The sequence below is a fragment of the Bradysia coprophila genome (assembly GCF_014529535.1).
Source record: "Bradysia coprophila strain Holo2 chromosome IV unlocalized genomic scaffold, BU_Bcop_v1 contig_106, whole genome shotgun sequence".
Lineage (NCBI taxonomy): Eukaryota > Metazoa > Arthropoda > Insecta > Diptera > Sciaridae > Bradysia > Bradysia coprophila.
The window spans coordinates 704803-731668 of NW_023503372.1; the positions used below are offsets into that span (position 1 = coordinate 704803).

At 35.3% G+C, this 26866-nt stretch overlaps 1 protein-coding gene and 1 long non-coding RNA gene across 2 annotated transcripts; one reads left to right on the forward strand and one right to left on the reverse strand.

Annotated features, from left to right (window-relative positions):
- Nucleotides 1-3286: 3286 nt before the first annotated feature.
- Nucleotides 3287-17641, reverse strand: LOC119070955. Its single transcript, XR_005086576.1, has 3 exons — nt 17225-17641; nt 8622-8626; nt 3287-3299 (listed from the first exon to the last, which is right to left on the reverse strand). It is a non-coding gene; the product is annotated as an uncharacterized LOC119070955 (long non-coding RNA).
- A 5455-nt stretch (nt 17642-23096) lies between these two features.
- LOC119070954 (cytochrome b-c1 complex subunit Rieske, mitochondrial) lies at nt 23097-24753 on the forward strand. The gene is made up of 4 exons (XM_037175510.1): nt 23097-23431; nt 23593-23742; nt 23809-24056; nt 24231-24753. The coding sequence occupies exons 1-4, from the start codon at nt 23251-23253 to the stop codon at nt 24447-24449; spliced, it is 798 nt and encodes a 265-aa protein (XP_037031405.1). The 5' UTR covers nt 23097-23250; the 3' UTR covers nt 24450-24753.
- Nucleotides 24754-26866: the final 2113 nt, after the last annotated feature.

Here is a 26866-nt window from a genome sequence, read left to right on the forward strand (position 1 = left end):
GACATATAATCGCTCGAAAAATTCCATGTGGAATTGTGTGACACGGGAGTCGAACCCGATCATTTTGGTGGAAGGCTACTCGTAAGGTTTTTACCAGAGAAATAATACCGGCACTCACGTGCCGACGCTGTGACAATCCATCGCGTCAGCTGCCGCTATCATTTCTCCGACGTTATACACATTGAACTTGAAAAATATTTTATTGCTACTGATTGAAATCGAGGACGGGATGGCTCAGTGGTTAACGTATTAGCCTTCCATCAAATTGGGTTCAAGGAACCGGGTTCGATTCCCGTGCCAGACCATTTGACATGGAATTCTTCCAGCGATAATGTAGCATTTGTAACGTCGCAAAGTTCACTCATGTTTCATAATTTTGTGTAGTTGCAGTGGTTGTGGTGGCGTTAAACTTTGTAGTTCACACTGAATGACTCGTATGACTATACCTTAAGGCGAAATATCAAGGAAGCATCCGAATTTTCTCCGTGATTTGCATACTTCGAGGCGTTGTTAAGGGAGATCTAAGTGAGGTATAAAACTTCAGTTCCATATGCGAAGCATCGTTGTATTCAGAAGGAAAAAAACGCAACTCGTTCAATGTAAAAGCTCAATATTTTCGGAATATTTTTCTAAATCTAAATTTATTTTCCACAACCGACCGCACACTGTAAACCCATATGTTTATGCATTAGAAATGAAATTTTATATGCGCAGCATTTTTTCGATGGCGTTGTTTTTAATTTGCAAAGCTGCTCTTTTACGAGTGTAGCGAATGTAGAAGAAAAAAAATCATTATTTAGTCATGGAACACCGAAACGTCTATATAGGAAATATTTCGTGGAGCAACAGAGAAATAAAATTGCGTTTGACTGTAAAATACGATTGCACATTAGAATGTTGTTAGAAGATTTGTATATTTTGTGTGATATTTTCGCGAATCTTATTTTTTTAGTGGGTTAAATGTGTAGTTGTATGCCATTTTTATTTGGTATTTGCAGGCTCTTGTTTATATGTTGGCGGAAATGCTTGATGGTTCGGTTTGTATAAACTACAGGTAGTTTTTTCTCTATCTAACTATTATATATGCTTAGATTGAAGTTGAATTTTTGGCATTTTTTTTTCTCCTATCATCTATTGGTTAGAATTATTATGCTATTATGGGTATATGAGAGATTTTTTTTACGATGTTTTTGTTGTGCAAAGTGCATTAAACTTTGAAGCAAGGTTAAGGAATATGTTCGTAGATTTTAAAAGCATTCATTGTTTCAGGGTCATTTAGAAGATAACTTTTTTTTCTGCTGTTTATAGATTTTCGGTGTGGAAACAACAAACAAAAAAGATCACGTAATCTTTTATAATTTTAAAGTTAGAAGAAATTTTAACGAAATGTTCTATGATCACTAGTCGTGTAAAATGATCTATGCGAAATTTGTTGCACAAAACCAAATATTTTTGAAAAAGATGTTTAGTTCGAATACAAGACTATTTTCCTCGTAAAAAATGTTACAAAATTTTGTGAATTGCAGACACTCATTTTAGAAAAAATGTTTTCCCCCACATGTGTGGGCCACACTCAATTAGGAAAATTGGTTACCGTCACTAATTTTCAGGCATAAGACCCTTGACCTGGGAATTATACCATGTTGACTGCTGAATTGAACTCGAATTTAACCAATGACAAGTTGTTTTAACGAAAATTTAGATAAATTGCCTGTAATTTGCAAGTGCATTGTGCTATAATTGTTGAATCTGGTACTTCATTCGTTGAAAACACTTAATAGCGTTTTATACAAAATCTTTTACTTCGAAAGTTTTAACATGCAGTTTACTATGTATGCAACAATAGCATCAGTTTATCGTTCATTTCTGTCGTCGCTGTCTATAGCAGATGACCGACACTCTCAAAGACTTTGACTAGGCGTTGTTGGACCTAGAAAAATCCATTGATATGAGGCGGTAGGTATCGTTCATAAAAGGCGTCCGACTGGTGACCGGGGAGAGACTCCATATTTTAAGTTTCTCACGTCACATTTCAACATTGATTTTGTTCCAAGAAAGATAAGAAAATTTCATTGATTGATGGCACCAGTCTCCGGACATGACCAGTAAAAACAAGTTTGGCAAAGTGTATCAAGTTTGTCGATGTCCGAGGATGGATGGCAAAAAATAAAATGTGGCACAGAGAGGGACTCATTCTCAAAAATTACAAAAAAAACCGGACGTCTTCAAGCTATCAAATATTTCTATTGGTATTGTTCGTTACAACATTAAAATAATAAATTCGAACTTTCATTACAAAAACAAATCCATTCTAAATCATCAGTCAGTCACCTAAAAGAACAAAATCTACAAGCCCCATTACAACAACAAAAAAATCAAATGAAACATCGAAGCCCATCTCAAACACTGTGTGTATGTCTTCACTGCTAACCCTTTTTCAATTAAAATTGATTCGCATAATCTTCCTGGTCGAGATTATACAAACAGAGAACAGAGAACTCTTTAAATAATTATAAATGTGAAAGTATGTTCCAATATGATAAATGGTACAAATGGTAGACATTATTACATACATACATAATGCGAATGCATTTGCCAGCTGAACCGCATGACCCGCCCCCCGATCTTGTGTGCGTCGTACATTTATACTAAATCAATGGCACTACAAAGGAATTTAATCCTTCATTAAAATTTCAAATCCTTAACAATTCCCACAACGGAGTTTTGTACATAATTTTTGTGTGTGTGTCGCATGTATATATGGCACAATGTATGCTAGTACGACACAAAACACTTTCTCCTTTCTGTCGGCGTTTATTTTTTTTTCGTCTTCTATCGTTTGTTGAACAAAATTGCGTGCAATATCACCAACATCCCATCTATTATATAATTTCCTGTCAAACAGAATTTCACGAAAAACTTACTGAAACAGAAAAGCTTTTTATATAATCATTATCATTATAAATACATTGTACACGTTACATTATTTGGTATATATACGTATGGAAAAGACAAACTTTACATTATGTATAAAACTTAAACACACCACACAGCAGCGGCCCCATTCTCTAAAATTAAATTATTGATTTTCAATCCATAATGTTTTACAGTGCATCTCCCATATATATACAACATATAGAAATACCCCTCGATGGCTATATACAGAAGTACATGTACGCATATAATGTCGCACGTTGCTCTTGGTTTTGTTGAAATTGTTCTCTTGATTTCCTTTCATTTTCCATATTTTCCGTGCGCTTTTTTCCATTTCTAATACACGGCCTATACATATACGTACACTGTATAAGTGTACATGATGCCTGTACATTCTGTGCAGGACGAAAATATGCTCCATATACATACATATTGTATGCGTGTGCAATATGCGCAGGCAATCAATATGTAGTGTATTCGCTATAGCCATAGATAGAGCTTCGATAGCATACATTTTATGTAATAGAAATGTGTATACATCGTTATGGGTTCTATAATGGCTTTATGAGTACATCCTCATCGTTCCTACGTTGTATATACAAATATACACACAAAATATGAGCTATTGTACGTGCACGTATTTTATGGTTTGTTTAGGTATTTTCCATATTTTTCCATTTTGCCTAGCATACTTTCCAAGAAAAATTTGGAATCGAAGGGGATGGGAAAAATGCAAAAAGGAAAATTCAAATTTTGATTCCAGTTAATTTGGGAAAAATCCATTTTCCGACTAAGTTTGTTCGATGGAAAAAATTTTCCTCATCCTAAGACATAAATTTACTGAACTTCTGACATTTACTGCGCCCCAATCAAATTGATTGATTTGTTTGATTGCAACGTTTCCGTTTAGTCAGAGCGTTCCGATTCCAAAGTCCAACCAAAAATTTAGTTCTCAGAGCTCTACCAGAAAAAAAAGCTTTCCCCGGATAGCATCAAAAAGTGCAGTAAATTCAACCCTCGCAGCTAACAAAAAAAAGCAATAAAACATTGTCGCAGAACCTCCATAAAATAAATGGAAAGTCATGAAGTTTTGGTCGCCAATACCACTGTAGCCCCATACACACCGGGCATTTAATGGTAACAAAAATCAGTTCTTCTACACCTCTTCAGTGCAAAGTTTTCGTTGGAATTTTTCGCCATAAATAATTTATCGATGAAATACGAAAGAGCCGAAGAAGACGAAAAAAATATCCTAATCGCTCATTCAAACCATCAAAGTTGGAGTAATTAATTTAATGTACATTTTGCACCATCATCATACCTTTAAGACCTATTTGTAAGGCCGTGGAAGCATCAACAAAACCAAAGAAAAAAGTATGAATTCTCTTTAGCGAAAATTATTATATTTTGCACATTCAGCCAAAGCGATCGTATACACCAGTACCCAGTCATAAAAGAGTGACAAATCGCATCCATATATATACACACCGTGGTATAAATTGTTTGAACGTAAAAATTATATGTTCGGGGGGGTCATTTATTATATTAGAAAAGTCGTTTGAAGCCATAGAAGAGATCGTTTTGTTGCTGTTGGATGCTATAATACAATAATAGCATAGATGGTTAGAGTGCAATAGAATTTGATATGTTGATGACCCAGTTCAAGGATATTTTGTGCGATGTGAGTCTTTTATATTTTGTTTGTGCTTAGTTTTGCTTTGGGTTGAGTGTGGTTTTTTTTTGTTGGGTATATGGTAATGCCTCTCTGCATATATGACGATGGAGAAAAAACAATTTTTTTTACGTGTTGTTGGGTGCGTTGTATTCTATTCCGTACTTGTTTCTTATATACACTATTTTTAATGAACATGCGAATGTATTTCGAGAGATTACGTAATCCGTATGTTGAATGAACTTTTATATTTTTCTATAAATTTACTTGTCACATCCGCAATGGCCAAACGCATCTATTGATGTTGTTTCTTGATTATGTATTTCGAGAATGATGTCCAAAAAAAACAAATATTTTTAATTTGTTGCGATGCTGAACTCCGTAAATTGATACGGGGCCTGACGAATAGGTTGTTGTTTTGGTTGCACGATATAATGCTTTTGATGTTAAATTAATATCAAGTGAAAATGGATGTAACTCGATTCGACATCGTCAAGTGAACGTTGTTACAATTCAAAGGGCGATATTATAATTCGAAAATGAAAAATAGAATGAATGTCAACATGGAACTAGTATTTGTACCGAGGGGCGGATAAACATAGAAAATCCTTATGCACTCAAACGAAAATCCTCGTTGAAAATAAAAAAAAACGTCCAAGAAAATCCTCGAAAATCAAAGATAATTGTTTAAAAAATGTGTAAAAATGCTTTGAAATTGACCAAAAAACCCTTTCACATACAAAACACTCATTTGCTGATTTTTTTTGAAAATTCTTTGATTGGTGGTGACTTTTAACCTGTTACAGACGGCTGTCATCTGTTATTGACAACGACAGCAAGAATAAACGACAAGCTCTGACTGATGAGGTCTTATATATCAAAAATCATGTTCAAAACAAATGAAGTAAAAGATTTCTGAAATCAATCTTCGATAAAATGAAGCAATAGTTTGAATAGTAAAACTGTTAATATTCTTACCGTCTGTGACAGGTTAAGAAGCTAATGCTGGGTCTGTGTCATACCTATTGAGCTTCGAGGTTCCACTAGATTGCAATCGACCGATCAGAAGATATCTCAGGAAAACCGAAAATAGCAAAAATTTCAATGACAAAAAAATTAAAGATCACTGCGGTGCCAGTTCTTATACTATAAAGTCTCAACAAGATCTTGTAATTTCCTCTATCAGGTGACACTCAAAAGTCATGTCAAGTCAGGCAACTTATTAATAGAAAATTTCCGAAGGCATGCTAAGAATCTTGTTTTACCTACGAATGAGAGGTCTACAGGAAAATCCGAAGGCGAAGAGGTAGATCATTTCATAAGGATTTTCATGAAAAATCTATGAAAATTTACAAAATTTTCCCTATTGCGTTACGTAATTTATGAACGACCCCTAAGCATAAGGTAGGATCAACATTTTCCTCAAAAGAGGCGGAAATGATGTCATGAAATACCATGCTTGATTGAGAAAAAAATCTTTAACTGACCTGAACCTAACGAGATGAGAATAGTTTAGACATGTGAACAACTGAAGTTGATTCAAGTCTATAAAATTGAAATACGATTTAAATAGCACTGACAATTTTGGCAGAGGAAACAGTCAATATGTCGTTATGTTAATCTTTCCGAGTTATCTATTATGAACGTTGAAATCTTTAATTGGAGCTACTAACACCTAAACTTTCGTGATTTGCTAAAAGTTTTTTTTTACATTTTCCTAGATTTTCCCATATTTTCCTTAATTTAATTAATAAGAGTATTGCAGGAAACGAAAAAGCTGACCTTTTGGCTAACAAAGGGGCAGAGTCTGATTTTATTGGACCAGAGCCGATGTTCGGAATCCCAGTATCCACGAGAAAGCTATTGTGAAAGAATGGTTGATACGGGAACACAAAAAGAGATGGAGGCAATATGAAGGAGCCAGACACACAAAGATTTTCTGTAAAGGCCCGTCAACAAACTGAACAAACATCTCTTTGATATCGGTTACGCTGATAGTCCTAGATGCCTCTGTGGACGGGGTGAAGAGACCGGACACTACGTGATAAGCGAATGTCCGAGGTATAGAGTTCTAAGGAGAAGGTTTTTAGGTAAACCGGAACTTTTTTGTCCGGACCTAGAGGTTAGTTCAATGGATTTAACCAATCTGGTTGTTTTTCTTAAGAAAACCGGCAGGTTCCCATGACTATTTAACACTCTCTGCTCGGTCTCTCTCTCCAATCGTCAATTGGATTCGTCTCGTTTTTCGCATCCAATTTCGTTACCTCTGGTTCCGTCTGGGGTCACAACGACATAGCTGATGATGGACTTATGTTTTTCTACTGATAAATTTGATTTCTCTTTGATTTTGTGTATAAGTTTTTCAACTGTTGATGTATGCTTATTAGCACGACAGAGTAAAGTTAACCAGGCAGGAGCGCTTGTTTGACTAGGGACCTGAATAATCTAGAAGCCCTTGATATTTTGCGAATAAAATTTTTCAATTTATGTCAGTGTTCATTTGAGTTCATTTTCATCCCGTGTATTAGGTCCTTATTTGACGTTTCGAAAATGAACCGCTCCTGCCGTGTTATTAGCGCTTAGCGCAACCTCTTTGTATTGTTTTGCTTATGTTAAATAAACAAGGAAGGGGACTGGTACAAAGGATCATGGATCCAGGTGCTGTCTCAACCCACGGGTTGGGAATCCCCAAAATCCGAATCTAATCTAATCTACTGCATGCTATTTTGTGTGTAAATAGAGTGCAAATGTTAAAAAATTTATTTAAATTGTGTAAACATCAAAGCAATTGATAAACTAGATACAACCGAAATCCTCCATACATTTTGACAGAAAGTGATATTTGCGTTCACTACAATTTAGTGACGACAAAGCGACTTCTACAGTGCATCTCAAGTGCCAAAATACTAACTCTATTAGTCAATCTTTACTGGAGTCCTTAGTAGTCGCTGAATATTAGAAGTTCTCAAGTATGTGAACTTAGTGAAGTTTTTTCGAACTTTCGTAAGCCACCGGTTTCTGGTGGGTTCTGATTTTTGTTTTTTATACGTTGCCACACGTTGTTGACAATTTCAAGTTATTTCAATTCGGAGGCTACGCAGATTTCTTGGTGAAAAAAAGCTTCACCTAGTACAAATTAAAGACCTTGCACATAAATATTTGACATTGCAATGTAGGCAACATGGAGAAACTTAATTTCAAAGCCCACCGAAACCCCGTGCTTCCATCTACATCAAAAACACACATTGAACGAGCCAAACTTAATCTATTGTGACGGTTTTAATTATTATATGGATACGGAGTGCATAGTGAAATAGTGAATTCAATCAAGACATGTCAGAGTTGCCTTACGACACTCAATAATAAGTTGAAAAGACGAAATGCATTTTAAGGCATTCTATATTCCAATCTCATAAATTATTATTTGGTTTAATGTACCAAGCAAATGACAGTGTCAGTACACTATTAAAAACGAGTTTTGCGAATAACAAAAAAAGATCTGATAATCTCTCTATCGAAGACACTTCAAACACTTAAAATGTGATAGATACTGAGCATATGACCAAATAATGGATTTGTAATCTATTCGGTGCGAAGCAGTAAATGTTTTTACTTTACTAGTGAGGTAATGTGGCCATTCCCTCACTAGTGAAGACCCTTTCCTCCGCTCGTAAAGTAAAACGCCATACTTTACACGTGAAATAATTTGATATCTCGTATCACGATGAGTAAAAGTATCCGAGGGCTTCAGCCCGAGATATCTGGATACGAGATATCAAATTACTTCACTGGTATAGTAATGTACTATTTTTTCCCGTAAGATCCTAAAAATGTATGTGCAGTCCACTACACCCGCATCTAAAGTACCACTAAGTTTTTGATGTAAAAATTTCTTACTTCGTTAATCTCAATAACAAGTTTTGAACTTACTTCTGCCTGCTCTGTCTGTAAGAGATGATTTGCCGACTCGGAAACATTTCTAGAAAAATTTACTATGGCTTTGATGCATATTGACTTGGTCTCTATTATTTGTAGAAAGTGTGTGAGATAATCCAACATCTCCCTCTTTAAACCAGCGTTGGCTTTAAGCAATCTGCCGGTTTTAAAAATAATCATCTTGCATCTGTACTCGATTACAAAAGCGACAATAATAAAACTAGAATGTGCTGAACAAATGATGTGTATGCGATCCATACAATACAATGTGTTTGTGATATTCAGTAAATTCTTTAGCTTAGTATCAGACATAGATAACCGCGCGTTACAATAGACATTATGATAAGAGTTATCTTTGTTTGTGACAACATTCGTTGCGTTGCATAGTGAACTAAATTTTTGAAGGTATTACATATCGCAGCTAGGTCATGCATTTGTAGGTTAGTCGGTTTTTGCAAATAAAATTGGTAAAAGCGCTCGTTGATAATATTTAGAAAAATAGGCAGCGTCAGGAAGCTTAGTGTTCTAACGTAATGGAATACTTAGCGAAAAGAGCTACTGATTAAGAAACTAAGATTGAATAAACTCTATGCAACGGTTGGTCTTTCAGTTATCAACATTTGTAGAAATTTCAACTGTACTAAACGTTGTCACCGGTACACACGGCTATCATCGGTTACCGATAACGACTTCAACTATAAACGAACAGCTCTAATTAACGTGGTCCTTTGTGTAGCAAAAATATGTTTAAAAAAATGAAGTAAAAGATTTCAAATCAATTTCTCGACAATCAGATTTGATTTGATTGTTTAGAGGTCTGACTAACATCCTTCGCAATGTGAATGTCATAAATTCCAACTAAGGTTGGATAAGTTCCTGGTGGCGACAATAATTGATCATCCAACCCTGATACATCTACAACATCCTTTTTACAGTCAATAACAAGTTCAACCACGCCTCGAAGTATACAAATACTCTCTGAGTAAAGTTAGGTGCTAATTGATATCTCGCCTAAATGTAGGCCAAACATAGGCTAATGAAGTCTATGAACCGATAGTAAGACCGCTGATTGCGTATAGGGAAGAATCGTTCGAAATGTTTCAATAAGATTAATTAAAAAGGCAAAATCTCAAGAAGATTTTTGTAGAACTAAAAACCAAGTACTCTGAGCCTTTACAAAACATTTCAAAGATAAAATTTTAATTTTATTTGTTTCAACAAAACGTTCCATCGAAAGCGTAATACGCCGGAACATTTAGCAGAAAGTCTTGTGTCTTTGCTATACTTAAGAGGTTTACATTTAATGCTTCACAAAATCAAAGAACGAAATTTAACAATCGAAACTATAGCGACACATACTCTTTGACTGTGGCCTCATATCACTAAAAACCCAGTGAAGTGTAACGTTTCGTATCAAAATCAGTTAAAATCAAAATATTCCATCACTACAAACGCCGTACCATGGTTCGTACAAAACCCCCACAAAAACCGCAAATTTCAGTTATATTCTTCTTTTAACAGAAAATTTCTCTTGGCATAATTTGACAGTGTCTCCTGCAAACCTTATTTCCTTCTTGTCACTTCAATTTCACTTTCTATTCAAACCTCCCCGAAAATTCATGCCACCCATTTTCGTAATAACAAAGTGAGAGTGAATATAACTGTACAAACTTACAGTGAACGACATCTCAAATGTCTCACTGTCATTTTTTTCAGAGAATGTCATTGTGAATTTGCAATGACACAATAAAATTCTCAGAAAAATTTGACAATGAGACATTTGAGATGTCGCGCACTGTACATACAAAAACCATACACATTTATTGTGCTAGTACATAGAATATATAAAGAAAGTTTCAGTTCGCTCTCCATCATTTCCACACCACTCAACTATATTATATTGCTTGTGTACGTACATACAGACCCACCCGTCCCACACTACCCACTGTATACACATTTTCTCATACCATACCTATACTATACCTTGTATGCATCTATAGAGATGCGTATCTAGGCGTGTTATTTAGGTCACGAATAGAAGCGCACACACAATATGTACGCACGCAATATATAGAATATATATGCACGAAAAGTACGATGTGTATACACGATCAAGGTATAGATATGATGTATATGACGCGAGGATGAGGAATGAGGGTAATGAGGGTTAGAAACGCACAGGCAAAAAGGAAATGTCGAGAGAAGCTGCTGCTGCTGCTGCGATGCGATATATTTTGGTGGATGAACAAAAGGGTAGAAGATAGAGAGTGCCAAGGATTTTGCTGCGTTGTTGTAAGTTGCTTTCGAGCTGGATATGTTGTTGTTGTTGTTGCTGTTACTGCTGGTAATATTTAGATATTACGAATATTTTCGATATATTAAAATGAACCTATCTGGAAACCATGCATGCTGCTCCGGGTACGCTAAATAATATTTTAGTTAACAAAACTGTATACATGACTACACAACATACATCATGCATACGTATATATGCGCGATCTCATTCGCCGTGTATTTTGCATATTATTTATGAAAGCTATGTGAGGTTTGTTATGAGGAAATTCTCAGGAATTAAAGGGTGGTATTTATAGATGCAAAATTAGATTTATTTCGGCTTCATTGAAACCAAAAAAAAGAGAATTCAAAATCCGTCGTGCGCGTTAATTCTACCTAAATAAACTTTTTAAATAGAAATAGATACAAATGAATGGGCGGAATGAATCGTTTTAAGTGGCACAAACTTTTTAAATCCACAAAAATCATGTTAATGGTGCATTATATAGGCAAAATGTACACCACTTGAAGGCACTGAAGAGATGATAATAATGGTAATTAGACAATGCTATAGCTTTTAACTTTCGTATTTTTGTTTCATAAAATTTTGATGCCATGATTAGTTGCTTCGACCGTTGACTTCTAATTTATTGAATCTGTTAAGATTTACGTAACGGTAGACCTTTCACAGAGAGCAAGAATATCTCCAGTGCAATTATCAGGGACTTTTCATGAAAAAGGTTTTCTATATTTTCCAAGATTTTCTCAAATTTTCCCACATTTTTACCAAAATAAATTGTTTGAAAATTATGGAAAAAATTGGAAAATTTAGGAAAATCTTTTACTTCATTTGTTCTTCCGTAGATTTTGCTTTATAACTCATTATCCAAAGCCATTCTAGTTGCAACCAATAACAAATGAATATTCTTCTTTCAGAGCAAAGTTGGACGCAGTGAAAACAAGTGATATCGCTAGAGGTGACGCTGTCAGCGTCGTTAAGCAAAATTGAATTTCACAGCCAATTAATTGAAATTAGCTGGCATAGTTTTCCAAACCATTCGACAATCAATTTTTTCAGAAAAAATTTGAACAAACAGAATTTTGACTGCAAAATTTTCAACAAAAAATTTACCAAAAAAAAAATCTGCGTCGCAAAGTGGCAGATGCTCACGGACAAACCTACGAGAACTTTAATCTGCCACATGCGACGCAGAATTTTTTTTGGTAAATTTTTTGTTGAAAATTGTTCAGTCAAAATTCTGTTCGTTCAATTTTTTTCTGAAAACATTGATTGTCGAATGGTTTGGAGAACTAGGCCAGCTAATTTCAATTAATTGGCTGTGAAATTCAATTTTGCATAACGACGCTGACAGTGTCACCTCTAGCGATATCACATGTTTTAGAAGTTATCACACAATTAGACTGTAGATTGCGTCCAACTTTGCTCTGAAAGAGTTTTTGCCGGGATAGTGATTGTTACAAAATCCTTCATTTCCTTCCTTAATTTCTTTTATTGCAACATTCATGTTATTTACAATACCCAGACCATATTATTCGGAGGTCATCGCTTATTTCTTTCATTGCTGTCTGGGGCAGATCCCATCAGAATATTCTCAAAATCATAGAAGATCCTCTAAAAATCTTCAAAAAGAGATAAATCCAAAACCATTGATGGAAATTCTGAAAAATCTATTTAAAAAAAACTGCAAAGAAAATCATCTTAACCCGTTACATACGGCAAGTATATGACCAGTATAATTATCGGATCTATTACTTCCATCGATGAAATTATTTTTGATCTGTCGATTTCAAAACTTGTACTTCAATTTTTCTTAAAATGTATTTTATTATATAAAGGGACATATTATCCAGAACTTGTCATTATTTTTTTCGTCGTTATTGATAACAGATGAATGTGACATAAGAATTGTCAGGAGCATTTGAAAATCGTTGTAAATGAAATTAACAAATATCTGTCCTTCACTGCTGTCGAATCAGAATCAGAATTTTCTGGTAGGTTGATGAAGGAAAACAATAATTTGTGGGGAAACAACAACTTACAGAAGAAAAAGCTGCCTTTGTTGACTGCATTTGTTTTCTTTAGCGAAACTTTCTTTTGCCTCGGTTACACTTGCAACGAATCATAAAAATCTGTAACGTTGCATTTGTAGCGTACAAATTAGTCCGTTATTTTTAACGTTTGCGAAGCATGAAAAAGGAACTTTGAATGAAAAGAGCCGAAACGACATTTTAATTTGACCACCCTTACGGATGACAGATTATTCCGTATACGTTATATAACTTTCGACTCTTCTAACAAATTTTAAAATAAACTTAGCGCAAAATTCACTTTTTTAATGAGCCAACTGAACCGTTTTTAATTTGAACGCGTGGGCACACATATAAATTCGTAATAGACGCATCCAACCGCAGTTCCCATACACAATACCTTTAACTTTCAAGATGAAAATTTTTTGAACAGAACTAATTGATATCCTCTTGAAAATTTAGCTCAGTCAATCACAAATATCCTTAAAAAAAAGTTCGGCAAACAAAAGTGTAGTAAACTCAACAACAAATCAGCATCCCTTGTATAGCACTCATTCACATAGAAAACGTATAGTTGAAATGGTATACCAATATATAAAACCAGTATCGCATCACTGCTGGCAATCTATACCACATATATACATTCAGTATACACAGTATAAAGCAGAAAAGCCCGTTTTTAGCTCAAATCTTCAAATATCCTTTTTCGGATCGTTTTATTCGTTTTATTTGTGCAGAGAAGGAAAAAAAAACTCGCAGGAGGGGATGGATTTCACATAACAAACTTAAAAGCAGAAAACTGGGAATAAGTTTCTTTTGAAGTTTTCTACAACGCACAGAAGTCTCTAAATAAAGTGGTGGGACCTTGTTATCGAAAACGTTTACCTTTTACTTTTGAAAAGCATCTATAAAATCCGTGTGCGTATATTTATACGTATACGTACATATCGAATGAATAGACATTTATATAATATCCTTTTTCGCATAGATATGTGCACACACATTTTCTAGTGGCGATATATATATATAAAAATTTCTAGTGCTCTACATTTTGATAGTAGCAAGGCTCCTTCACCAAATAAATCCAAATCCATGCTTTGACATATTATATAATAAAAACAGAGGGAAGCTTAGTTATATACACATATATCCAATATCCAGTCGAGTGATTATGTATTGTGTGTGATAAGATACGAAATTTGAAAAGTTTTTGGACTTTTCAAAAAGCCGCACCACATTTGCTGTATATGTTATTTATGTTGACTTTTTGCATGAACAAGCGATGGCATGTCTTTATTATGGCACGGAATGTATGTATATCTGCATATTCAGATCATACTTTTCGGTTGTTGATTAATTTAATAGAAAAATAAACCGAATTGTCGAAATGTTTTGTCGAAACTTTGTGACAATGTGGAAAACTAATGGAAAATTTAATCGGATTTTCTGTGAATGATATTTTTGTTTGAAAATAATTACAAAATTTCGACACGAATCTACGTCTTCAATTGTTTAAATATTCGTTTTTATTCATATTTCTTTGTTACCGATTCGGCTTTATTTTCACGGACGGTAATATTAAATGTTTAGTTGTTACTGGCCGAAAAGTAACTCAATAGCTTTCCAATGTGCTTTCCACTTTTCATTTGAGTTACCAGTGTGAGAGTTCAAAACTCAACCGCAGAAAGTGTTGAACCGATTGAAAACCGAACAAAGCTGATTTAAGTCAAGTGAAAAGCTACTAGTTTTACATCTAGTACACCATAGATGGCACTAGCTTGTATGGGTCTCAAAGATAGAGCCAGTAGCAATATTTGATTCAGGGATGCCAACTTGTGTTTGGGAGTAGTGGTGCTCATACAACAAGCGAATCTGGGAGTAGTGGTGCTCTTTCAAGTAAAACTGGAAAGATGTAGTGGTGCTCATCATTCGAGTAGTGGTGCCCGAGCCTCGCTTGTCCTTAGAAGTCGGCGCCCCTGATTTGATTCGTTTGTTTAGGGACCTCAATAGCCCTTCATGGCCAATAACAAGTGTATCATGACTGCCGATCCACCAATGATCTGTGGTGACACAGAAATCTTAGTGTGCCAACTAAATGTAATAGCTTGATAACCCTCGTCTAGGGTATAGGGTGAGCGTACAAATCCTCGGACGAGAACGAGTCCTCGGACACCATTGTTCTTTCTATCATAAACTTTTTTCATAAACTTTCTGTAGTTAAATTATCATATATGGTCGAGATTAGTTCCCATAGTACAAACCAGGTATGGTCTGTCCATACAAACCGTAGTAAATAGCGATTTCATATAAAAAACTCACCTTTCAATGATTTCACCTTTCATTGATAGGTTATATACTTTCATTGAGTCCAACCCGCATCATTTTCGTGGAAGGCTAGTATATTACCACTGAGCAGCAAAACTAGCAAAGCAACGATCTACCCTTAATATGATGACCCTTCATTTGCAATATTTGGCTTCATCATTTCTACATCTATATTCTGTTCAACCCAGTTAATCACGAAACAAGCAGCCAATATCAAATTTAACCTCAGCGAATAATAGTCGTTTACTCGTTTACTTGTTAATAAAAAGATGAAAATTCCAGATTTCGAACAAATAACCGATGCCAATAAACGCACAAAAAATGTGACTTTTCATTTTTACTTCAAGTTACATAGTCCACTTCCATGCTGATGTCTCTCAAAGGGAGATATTTTTTCAAGCTTAGGATGCTTAGGGTGTCGAAAGTAGTGCATTATCGGGTCTATTACTTCCACCGATCAAAGTATATAGATAGAAAGGGCAGCGCCGGGTTTTTTTACGTTACGATTTAGCAACGGACTAAATGCAACAGTAGACCTCACCCACAGCGCGAGGCTATTAGACTAAAAACATTGAAATGATTTTTGAAAAGACTTGAATGAACATAATAACAGAGCTGAAATGCCGAGGGGTAACCGACTCGGGTAATTGACTACACACCCTCAAAGGAATTGCCGGAGTATCCGGTAAATAACTGGAATTGATGGAATTGACCGGAATCGATCGGAATTGGCAGGAATTGATCGGAATTGATAGGAATTGACTGGAAATATGTGGAATTGTAAGGAATTGAAAGTAAATGAGAGTAAATGCTGATAAGTGTGATTATCGGAAAAAAGGGCCAGCGAATGCAAAACCACATTATTTCCTTTTTGTTTTAATTTTAAAGGCTCCCGCACAATAAATAACAGTGTACAGTGTTGATCAGTTCCATTTTAGAACAGGTCCAACGTCCTTTTATGTTCAAAATATGCACACTGAAGGATTCTTCTTCAGAGGATTCTTGTGTGTCAGATACGGAAGAGTTTGATCCGCAACAAACAAGTGAATATTCGTCGGAAGAATGTTAGGCTGGGGCATTGCCGATTAGAAATGCTCCAGTTTCAAACCAAATTTACAAAAAAATGCATCACCGACAATATCATCTATTCCATCAACTTTTCAAAAGCCTAAAATCTTACGATGTCGATCACTTGAACGAAACAAAAAATTGAGTGCTTTGACTTTTGCTGACGTGTGCTGAACAAATCCATTTCCTGTCGAGGTACGAACAACGTTTTGTGCATCGGACAACTGAAACAGACAAAACACAGCAATTTACTTGAAAACATACACATTTCACATTCACCATATTAATCAGTCGTATATATAGTCATGAAGTTTTTTTCATGGCTTGGGCATAAATTACGGAATTTTTCTCGTAACTTAGGCCCTCAGCATGAAAAGTTGTATACGCATCTGTTGTGGACGATTAATTTTAGGCACTTTCGCTTGTCGCCCTCACTTCGTTCGCGCTACAATCCGCGAAATTCAATGAAAGTAAATAGATAGGTATGGCCAAACGTTCAAATTTGTTCTAGCCGGATCACATACGGATTTACATGGCGCCACCTCAAACGAACTCATTTCTAGTGCAAATTTCCACTAGAAATGAGTTCGTTTGAGGTGGCGCCATGTAAATCCGTATGTGCTCCGACTTGTATGGACTGGCCATACCTACTTATCTACTTTCATTGGCGAAATTGCCTAAAATATACCGTACACAACATATACGAAAATAACTATTCCTGCACGATATATAGTTCGGGAAAAACTGACATTTCTTAATGAAAAATCATGGCAAAATATGTCATATTTCAGTTGTCGGATGCACAAAAGTTTTTCGTCATTTCCTGACTTGGTACGAAAAATACTATTTATCTAAAATAAACAATGATGTGCGATGTGAAATCATTTTAAACAAAACTGCAGTCAATTGGACGGTTTAATCTAAATTGAAATTGAAAAATCTCTTCTAAAAAGTATGAGTAAAAACAAAGCACCTAGCAGGGTAATAGAGATTTTTTGGTGTCAAATAGAGTAGTTTTTAGTACGAGTTGCCATTTACATTATATTAGACAGGAGTCGCCGTGAGATGCCGCATTGGAGGCAAATTTGAAAGCGAAAAAGTGGTTACTGCGAAGGGTTTTCATTTAACTTTTATTAAAGAATTTACATTCAGTTACATAATTTAGTTATTTGTATGCAGAATGCTAACGTGATGTTAGATTATTTGTTAAAATAATGTACATTTCAGTGATCATATTTTCATTGAAAGAACGTTCGTGCCTATTTTTCGAACATATCTTGGCTCTTACCGCATTTTTAAGAGTGTAAAAATCTTATAAAATAAAAATGACATTTGACACTGCCAAAATTACCTACTTTATTTTTTTCTATTACCCTGCTTGGTGCTTTGGTAAAAAGTAAAGATTCTAACAAAATGAGTCTCAAATGTAGGACAACATAGTTGTTCCAAATTTTATCTTGATATAGTCTGACGATTCTTTTTCCGAATGCTTAAGGGTTTAACTTTGACTTTAAATTTATATCTATTTGAAAATATCGATCAATTATTTCGAAAATTCGTGGAATTGAAGGAATTGATTGGAATTATAGGAATCGAAGGGCGAATCCGGCAAGTAGTGGTGTTAATCCGTTAATTAATGAAATAAAAGGAATTAAGAGCAATTAAAGGGAATTGACAGGAAGTAACTTTAGAAATTGAAAAGGAATTGAAAGGGAATTGAAAAGAATTGAAAGGAATTGAACGGAATTGAACGGAATTGAAAGGAATTGAAAGGAAATAGAGCGAATCCGGCAATTAGACGAGTTGGTCCGGTAATTGAAGTAATTAAACGGAATTGAAAGGAATTAGAAATTGATTTGCCACCATTTTGGCCAGTCGGTTACCCCTCGTGAAATGCCTACAAAGAGGTACTGAAAGGAGCTGAAATGCCTATAAATTTAAGAAGCTGAAATGCCTACAAATAAACTCTTAAGAATTCAGAGTCAAAACGTTTAAATAAAAATAAAAATAAAAACAAAAAGTTAAACAGGTAAACAAGAATTTACAGGTAAAATGTCTACAAATTCAAAGGCAAAACATCTACAAATTCAAAGGCAAAATGTCTACAAATCCAAAGGCAGAATTTCCACGTTGAAGTTAATTGCGGCTTGTCAACTTTCGGCACCCTAGACTTTACTTAAATCGTCGAGGAATGCCTCCAAATAAATTTCTTAAAATCTAGAATTCCGTTTTGGATTTTTAGAAATTTATTTGGAGGCATTCCTCGACGATTTAAGTAAAGTTTAGGGTGCCGAAAGTTGACAAGCCGCAATTAACTTCAACGTGTTGTTGATTTCAAATCAATTTTTTCAACATGGATTTTCTTATATTATGGACCATATAACCCAGAGCTTGTAATTATTTTTGTCGTCGTTATCCATTCCAGATGAATAGCCGTATGTGACAGGTTTTGAACTGATTTACTGAAATCAACGCACTTCAAGCAAAAGTGCTGTTAATGACAGCTGCCAAATAGAGTACTACTTTGTATGAAAAAAGTGTCCGAAATTTTTTACAGTGCCGAAATTTGTTCGATACACTGTCCAGTTTCAGTACCCCATTTAGAGTACCACTCATGCTTGAAGTGCGTTGCTGATATATATACTGATAATACGTAAAATATTTGATTTCTCCATAATTTCAAGCTCGTCTAAAAATAACAATTTGGACGGAGGTGCATAGTATACTAATACAATTGTAATGTAAATGAACTAAATTGATCGTGACAGATAAAAGATTTGTTGGAGTAACCTATATTCCGCCTCCGAATGTATATATAAACATTATGACCCGTACAAAAACGGGTATACTTCAGAATGCTTCCATTATGAAATAAATTATTTAAATCGAGTATAGCGGTGGAACCCGATTACTGAGAGAAGACCTTCCTCAATATCAAAGATTGTAAATTAGTTTTACACTTCTACAGACCTAAAACTAAAATAACTTAAAGGTTTTGAAGGTTAAATATTTTTTTTTTTCAATAAAAGCATACACAACTGGTGATGATAAAAAAAACATTTTTTTTTGTTTTATTTGTGTTTAAATTCAGCTGTTTAGTGTATTACAACAAGCATAAAAGATATACACACATTGTGCGTTGTGCGTATCATGCGTATTTGATTACGAAATGTTTTTTTTTTCGCTTCTTATTCTTGAAAAATTAATTATAGAACGCATTTAAGCAAAAATATGAGTGTCTGCGATGTAAAATAATGTGTAGTCAGTTGGTGGAATTAATTTGAAATTGACTTGGATCAGCGCGAACCTTTACTATCATCAGCATACGCAGCCGTTTCGTTTATAAATAATATTTTCAAAAATTTTATAATTCTAAGTAACAACCCGTTTTCATTGTGAATGATTTTACGAATAAAGAACAAAAAATTCTAAGTTTTGTTAGAATGGCTTTAATAAGAGCTAGAGGCTGATATGACTTCAAAGAATTAGATCTTTACACAAGACATGAGATGAGCTTTACAAAGTTGACATTTTTCTCTGGAAAGATCACAGGCTAAGTGCAAAACAGGATTTTTTTCGAGAATGGTCAGGAATTTTGGGAACTTTCAAGAAGTCCTGATGTTCTTGATAAATTCTTGAATTTCACTGGTGCAAACCTTCAGCAACTAAAAAAAAATACTCGGAACCCTACTTTTGGGTGAATTTGAGTGGCGTAGCGCTAACGATTTTAGCAGAAGCAGGGACTATTTTCAGGAAAACATTTCTGATTTTCCCAAAAAATATTTTTGTGAAGATTTGGAAAATTGGAGGAAAATACTGTAAAATGTAGGAAAATTCTAAAGAAATATGGAAAAGGGTTATTCCAAAAATTGTTCCTGCCAGGAAGTGTTTCAAGGCAAACATCTTCTGTTCTGTTTGTTTTTTTTTGGATTTCCGTTAATTTCAGTTGCTTATATACTTTGGGAGAGAGGAACCCTAAAAATGTAACTCCATGTTATCAGAAATGGCAACGGAAATAGAGACGCCGACTCTGAGAACTGAGCTGCCATTTTCATTTTTACATTCGTTTCCCTGTGGAGACGCCAAAATTTCTTTCAGTACTTTACTTATTTTCCTATGAGGGTGAAAAACCGGGCAATGCACTTCAAGCATGTATGGTACTGTAAGTAGAGTACTGAAAGTGGACAGTGTATCAAACAAATTTTGACACTGTAAATAAATGTGGATACAAATTTCATACAAAATAGAACTCTATTTGGCAGCTGTCATTGGAAGCACTTTTGCTTGAAGTGCTTTTGTTAGGGTAAAAAATGTGGAAGCGTCAGTAGACACTTGTAGATCGATCGTTCAGTAAAGTATTGAAATACTGAGTTGACTTGTAGTCAATGAGTACTGCAACAGCAATTGTTATTCTGAACATGCACAGCCTCGAACGTAACATTGCTCAGTTGGCAACTTTACATGTAAATACAAAATGACATTATATTCCTTCTCAATATCTATCACTCTCATCACATATTAATATGATAGGCTCTTACATCATCAATACATTGTGTTTCTTGTTCCTATATTTGTTCAATTCTAGCTGAACATCAAAAAAGTTCCAACATTCGTACACTCAGCATGTTATCAGCCTCTAACCATGAAAAGCAGCACCAACATTCTTAATTCAATGCAAACAGATTGAATTTTTCAGCATAGAAAAAAAAACCCGAACGATTTTCGTTTATCCGCGCTCTCAGCATAAAAATTATTTAGAACACAGAATTTGCCCTTGATCGAAACTAATACTCCTACAAAGAGTTCAGAGAAACACAGAGATTGTAATGCGTGTATGAAGAAATAAACGGAATGTATTTAAGAAATATCTCAAATTAAATATTTGCCACGTGGAATGTGAATAATATGAAATTCTAAATTCAGTTGCATGCTCAAAGTTTTGTTAGTCGATTGAATTCTATGTACAATGCTTTCAGATTTAGCAGTTTTCCGAGACTAATTCAATAAAAAATCTTTTTTTAACTTCGGATTTCAAGGATTGTATGATGCGTGAGCATATCATTTTGTGTCAGCTATCTCGTGTCTAAATACCGGGCCTTTCATTTGCTTATTTCAACTTCGAGCTTTATTCTATTATTTCTATTACATGTTCCATTCATATAATCGGAAATAGTTCCATTCTCAGTAGTTTAATGAAACTCTGCTTCCGAATTGTTTAAATAAGCTAGAATATGCAGTCCTCAAGGGTTCAGGAAGAGGGAACGAAATTGAATTGCATTGGCATGCAAAGTGTACCTATAGTGTCTCGTTTCAGGGAGCGTCATCTGTATTGGAATAGAAAACCATCATCGGAACTATTTTTAACCACGTTGCCGCACACTACAGACAGATGACATTGTCGACATTTTTTAATGCCAAATTGAACAGCAGTTTTTTCAACTTGTCATTTCTGCGCGGTCCATTCAAATTTTTTCATATAAAATTCACAGACAATTATTCTTGAGGTTTAAGGATGTTTATTTACATACATTTACAGCATTTCGTAACTTTGATTATAAAACATACTCTCGACGATTTTAAAATAATCGATTGTGGAATAACGTCTCGAACTCTAAATTTTGTCCATCGAATCGAAACGTCGAATGAATCGTAGTGGCAGTTTCGATCCGTAAATAGACGGGCGCCCTATACTTCTACATCGCACAACTTATTTTATTGCTTCCACCCTCACCTCATTGAATCATAAATCTGATATAGGTTTCATTAAAATATCATCACCGCCAAATTTTGAGTCATCATTTTAAAACACTTTTTTCGTAGACGTTTCGAAATGAACAGATCATTTTGTAGGCGTTTGTTTCGTAATGAACAGAGTGCGAAAAATACTATTTCAGATCATTTTAAAACGCTTTTTTGTATGCGTTTCGAACAGATCAGATTGCTACTAAACTCATAATTGAAAAAATCCTATGCTTTGCCCAAGACGATTTTTTAGAAAAATTTTGAGTTTCAGAAAGTGTCGGTACTTCTAATCAACAGATTGTGTGATTTTTTTCTTTTTTTCATTTAATATTTAAATTAAGGTAAAAGGAACACAACAAAATCAAAAAATGCAAAAATTTGATCAAAACCAAGTTTTCCGGAGTAAAAGAAATTCATGGAAGTCGTTTTTTCCAGACTTTCTCAACTTCGATACTGTTAAATCAGAAGTAAATGTAGATGGTTTTTTGAGAAATTTGGCTCATTTTCAAGGGAAATAAAGAGTGATTCTAGAACACACAAGTTTTTCACTGTCGGTTACCTAATGTTGGTGGGACTGGCGCAAGTCTAATGCACCAACATTGCTATTGGAAAAAATATTTGTCTTAAACAATAAGTAAAAGATGACTACCAACTACCACTTCAAAACACCGTGCACAGTCTACATATGCATTGTGTTCACACATGAGTATGACCTTTCCCGTTAGAATTGAAGTTTTGATGTTCTTTCTTCGTCCGAACAATTCTAACAATTTCTGAAACTCAAAATTTTTCTAAAAAATCGTCTTGGGCGAAGCATAGGATATATAAAAAAAATGAGTTGGATCAGCTGGGTCCAGAAGCACGACTTGAAATTTTTCACCAATACATACTAGGAGGTATGGTCAATTCTTCAAAATCGGTCGATTAATCTGGAACTTATTTAATATTAATGTTAAAATAATATGAGTTCATTTAAATGCGTTTTTAAAATCGTAATTTCCACACCTGCGAGATTACACATTGCCATTCAAGAGGTTTGAAATTTTGCGCTTGTTTGAAGTAACCCTCTGGTTTATGGCAAAAAAATTTTAGCTGGGACATCCATAAAATCCTACAACATTACAGATGTCAAATTCTGACATTGGAAAAAAAAATATCGAAATTTTCAGTGCTATAGGTGCGATCTTCATTTTCATCGCGAGAAAAAGTGAAAACTTTATTGAAAAGTAGCAGCCAAGGAGTCCAGCACCATGATTAATGCCGCGTCGAAAGCTGCTTACCTTAAAGCAACCACTCAAGTGGTCAATGGTGGCATAAAGCCTTTGGTCGCTGGTGGTTTGACTCATAGCGAAACAAAGGTAGAACATAAATTCACTCCTTTGGTCAATTCTATGCCAAAAGGCTTGCTCAGCGTTGTGTCTGGTCCAGCAGGTAATGTTCCTTTTTGTTCACCTGACCCCAACCAATTGCGTTGTATGACAATTCAGAAAATTTGATTACATAATAATCGGGTTGAGGTTATGTTTTGAATGAACAAAATAACTTTTGACGTTGACCAACGACGACCACTTATCGACTGATCTAATTTCCAGTGAACACAACCGTCAAGTTTGCCCGATTCGCGCATACAGATATACCTGTTCCGGACTTTTCACCCTATCGACGCAATTCGTCAAGGAATTTGAAAATTAAGAACACCAACACTGGAGATCGCAACGCATTCACTTACTTGCTCGTCGGAGGTCTGTGTTGAACAAAATAATTTTTCCGCTTTCGCACCAACTAACTTTGATTTTCCGTTCAAACAGCAACAACCGTTGCATCCACCTACGCCGCTAAAGGTGTTGTCACCGGGCTCGTATCGTCGATGGGCGCATCAGCTGATGTATTAGCTTTGGCAAAAATCGAAATCAAATTGTCGGACATTCCGGAAGGAAAATCCGTCACTTTCAAGTGGCGAGGAAAGCCATTGTTTATTCGTCATCGGACTGCTGCTGAAATTTCTGCTGAACAATCGGTCGCACCAGCGTCACTACGTGATCCACAACACGATAGTGTAAGTGAAAATGATTTTAGGGCAGAGGTTGTGTGAGGCTACTCTTTGGACTTTAGTAGACCTAGTCAGGTTGTCAGTACTCCTGCACTTCATGATAAAACTGTCTTACGAATTCATGACTTTCTTGATCTTTCCTCCAATATTTGATTTTCAAATTTCTTCTCTATTCAACAGGAACGTGTCCAGAAACCCGAATGGCTAGTCGTTCTCGGTGTCTGCACCCATTTGGGCTGTGTGCCAATCGCTAATGCCGGTGATTTCGGAGGATACTACTGTCCATGCCACGGTTCCCATTATGATGCGTCCGGGCGTATTCGCAAGGGACCAGCACCATTGAATTTGGAAGTGCCGCACTATGAGTTCCCCGAAGAGAATTTGCTAATTGTTGGTTAAGGTGATTGGTTGATCCGATGCTTAAATGGTTTTGTTTCTGTGTGAAAGTAAGAAAAAATTTCTTTCCCCCTTCATTTCCGAATATAACACTTCATCCTGATTGGGTGAGTCAATTTAATGTAACTTTTTTTTTTTATTTATTTTCTCTTTTACAAAAACTGTTGTCGCAATCGTACGACATCCTCCTCAATCGATATCGGATCAATATGTTTCTTTTCCCTTTGAAAGACTATTTAAGGCATGGAATGTATAGGTGGAACGGAGGATTAAATAAATTTTATTCATAAAACTAGTTGACGAGAAATCATTTGGTGTTTTCATGGTGGATTCAATATCCGGATGGTTGCGACTTGGATAATTTACTTCACTTGGGGTGTGGGACTATCAAAATTTCTTAATCGTCTGTATCGACGTTATCTACGACAATTTAGATGGACTCTGGTTTTGCGAGTCATAAATTACAGCCAGATTCAACATGAAGGGTACAATTTATGCTTTCTTTTGAGCTAGTCGTTTCACTGTTTTCATATCTCAAAGTGTACGCATGTCTCTACGAATGAATGAGAACATGTTGTATGAAGACAGAGCAAACGATTAACTGAAAGCGAAACGAAACAGTGGAACCTTTAATGTTGAATCTCACTGTAGGACATTGTAAATCGACGAAAAAGTTAGGAAGAAGAATTTCTGTTGCAGGTAAAGTCTATCAATAGATAATTGCGAGTTGTTGCCTGAAAGTGAGGGTTACAAGCGAAATTGCCCTAAATCAATCGTCCAAGACAGGTACGTAGGTAATGTCTAAGCTTGCTTCGGCATTCTGCTGTTTTATCAGCTGGTTTACGAATACACAGAGCCTATTTTCGTCAAATTGATTATTGAAAATTCTCAGAACCCGTATAAAGACGTAGTAGCAGTATGTTTGTGTAAGTGGACCAGCTGGTAAAACAAATGAAGCAAATTTAGATATAAATTTAGTTGTCCTTAACTGTATGCACAGCTCTGGTTGTGTTGTCTATTCTAACTAACACCCTAAGGGTTGACTCATGTCTCAATGCTAGAAATGCAAATCCTATTCTGATAGCAACTGCCTCCAAATATTTTTTATGTTAATGCTAGAAGCAGTGCTATGTTTTATGCAATTTTCACCAAATTTTAGACAATTGAGGTAGAACTCTTCAGATGTACAGTTTAGATTTTCGGTTTTGCTTTGCTTTAGATTTTTTTAACGATAGTTTTAGCTCAAGGCTCTGATTATTAGTACCACAAAATGTTTAGCTTTAGGTTGCTTGTTTCGCACAAAAAAATAACAGAAATTCAGCGCTTTGTGTATGGATGCGAATTTGGTATGAGCTTTCGTAACTCAAAACATAAAAATAAAAATTTTCAGAAAAGTTTTTCTGAAACAAATTCTAAAAATGGTCCAAAATTAGCTCAAAAAATAAATTTTTGCATCTCACGGTATGCTTATGGTTAGTGGTTACGAGGGATAAATAGTGGTGGAAGAAAGTTTATAGTCCTAATTAGGGCTAATAGAGCTAATTTTTACGCTGGTTACGGAAAAGTAAGTCAGCAGCTGTCATTGCCGCAGGAAATTAATTTTTTTTTTTCGAAAGAAAGAAGTACAGTTAGAGGCAGTGAATTTTCAGCATTAATTTCGTTCAGCTGTTTTTCAGCTGATCCTGATCCACACAAACCATCAAAACTGTTTTGACGTTTTACCACTACCACGCACGTGCAGCTTCAACCGTATAAACAAATATAAGCAGTTTTGATTGTATGTGTGGATCAGCTGAAAAACAGCTGAAGCAAATTAATGCTGAAATTTCACTACCTATCGAGGATTGAATCTCAAAAGTATATTCATCGTGTAACTACCCATACATGTTTGATGTAATTTGGAAGCTGACACCATTTGTGATCAGGAAACACAGTTTTTTCATGTAATGTTGCATTTCGGATGTAGAGGAACTGGTAGAAGCTCGCCGAAATAGCCAAATTTTTTCCCTTTTTGGACTGCTCATACCTAGTGTAGTTGAATATTAAAGCTAATAAGACCCTATTCGCCCGTTGGTTTTTCGTTTTATGTGCTTGGAGGAGCTCCATAATAGAAGTGCATGTTTTCGGGTTTCAATCACGTGTCATTAGCCACACAAGCGTCGAAGAATTTTTATGAAAGTGGATTTTGCTTCAAGGTTCCTATACCTTACTAGGGCACATATAAAAAGTCCTCTGGAAAATACGTTTACATGACTAGGGATAAAAAGATGAAAAGTAGAGTTTTCGTGTGAATTTTGTTGATCCGAGGCGAAGCCGATTGGGCCATTTGAAGGCTGTCTTTTTAGCGTTGCAATTTGACAATTTGGCAACGGTCTTAGAAAACAACAGTCGGAAGTAAAGAGTAAATGTTCACAATTACC

Bases quoted from the DNA above. Each gene is read 5' to 3' on its own strand.
- LOC119070954 (XM_037175510.1), top strand. From the start codon at position 23,251: ATGATTAATGCCGCGTCGAAAGCTGCTTACCTTAAAGCAACCACTCAA. The intron at 23,432-23,592 runs GTAATGTTCCTT...TCTAATTTCCAG, and splicing joins CGTTGTGTCTGGTCCAGCAG to TGAACACAACCGTCAAGTTT. The intron at 23,743-23,808 runs GTCTGTGTTGAA...CCGTTCAAACAG, and splicing joins CACTTACTTGCTCGTCGGAG to CAACAACCGTTGCATCCACC.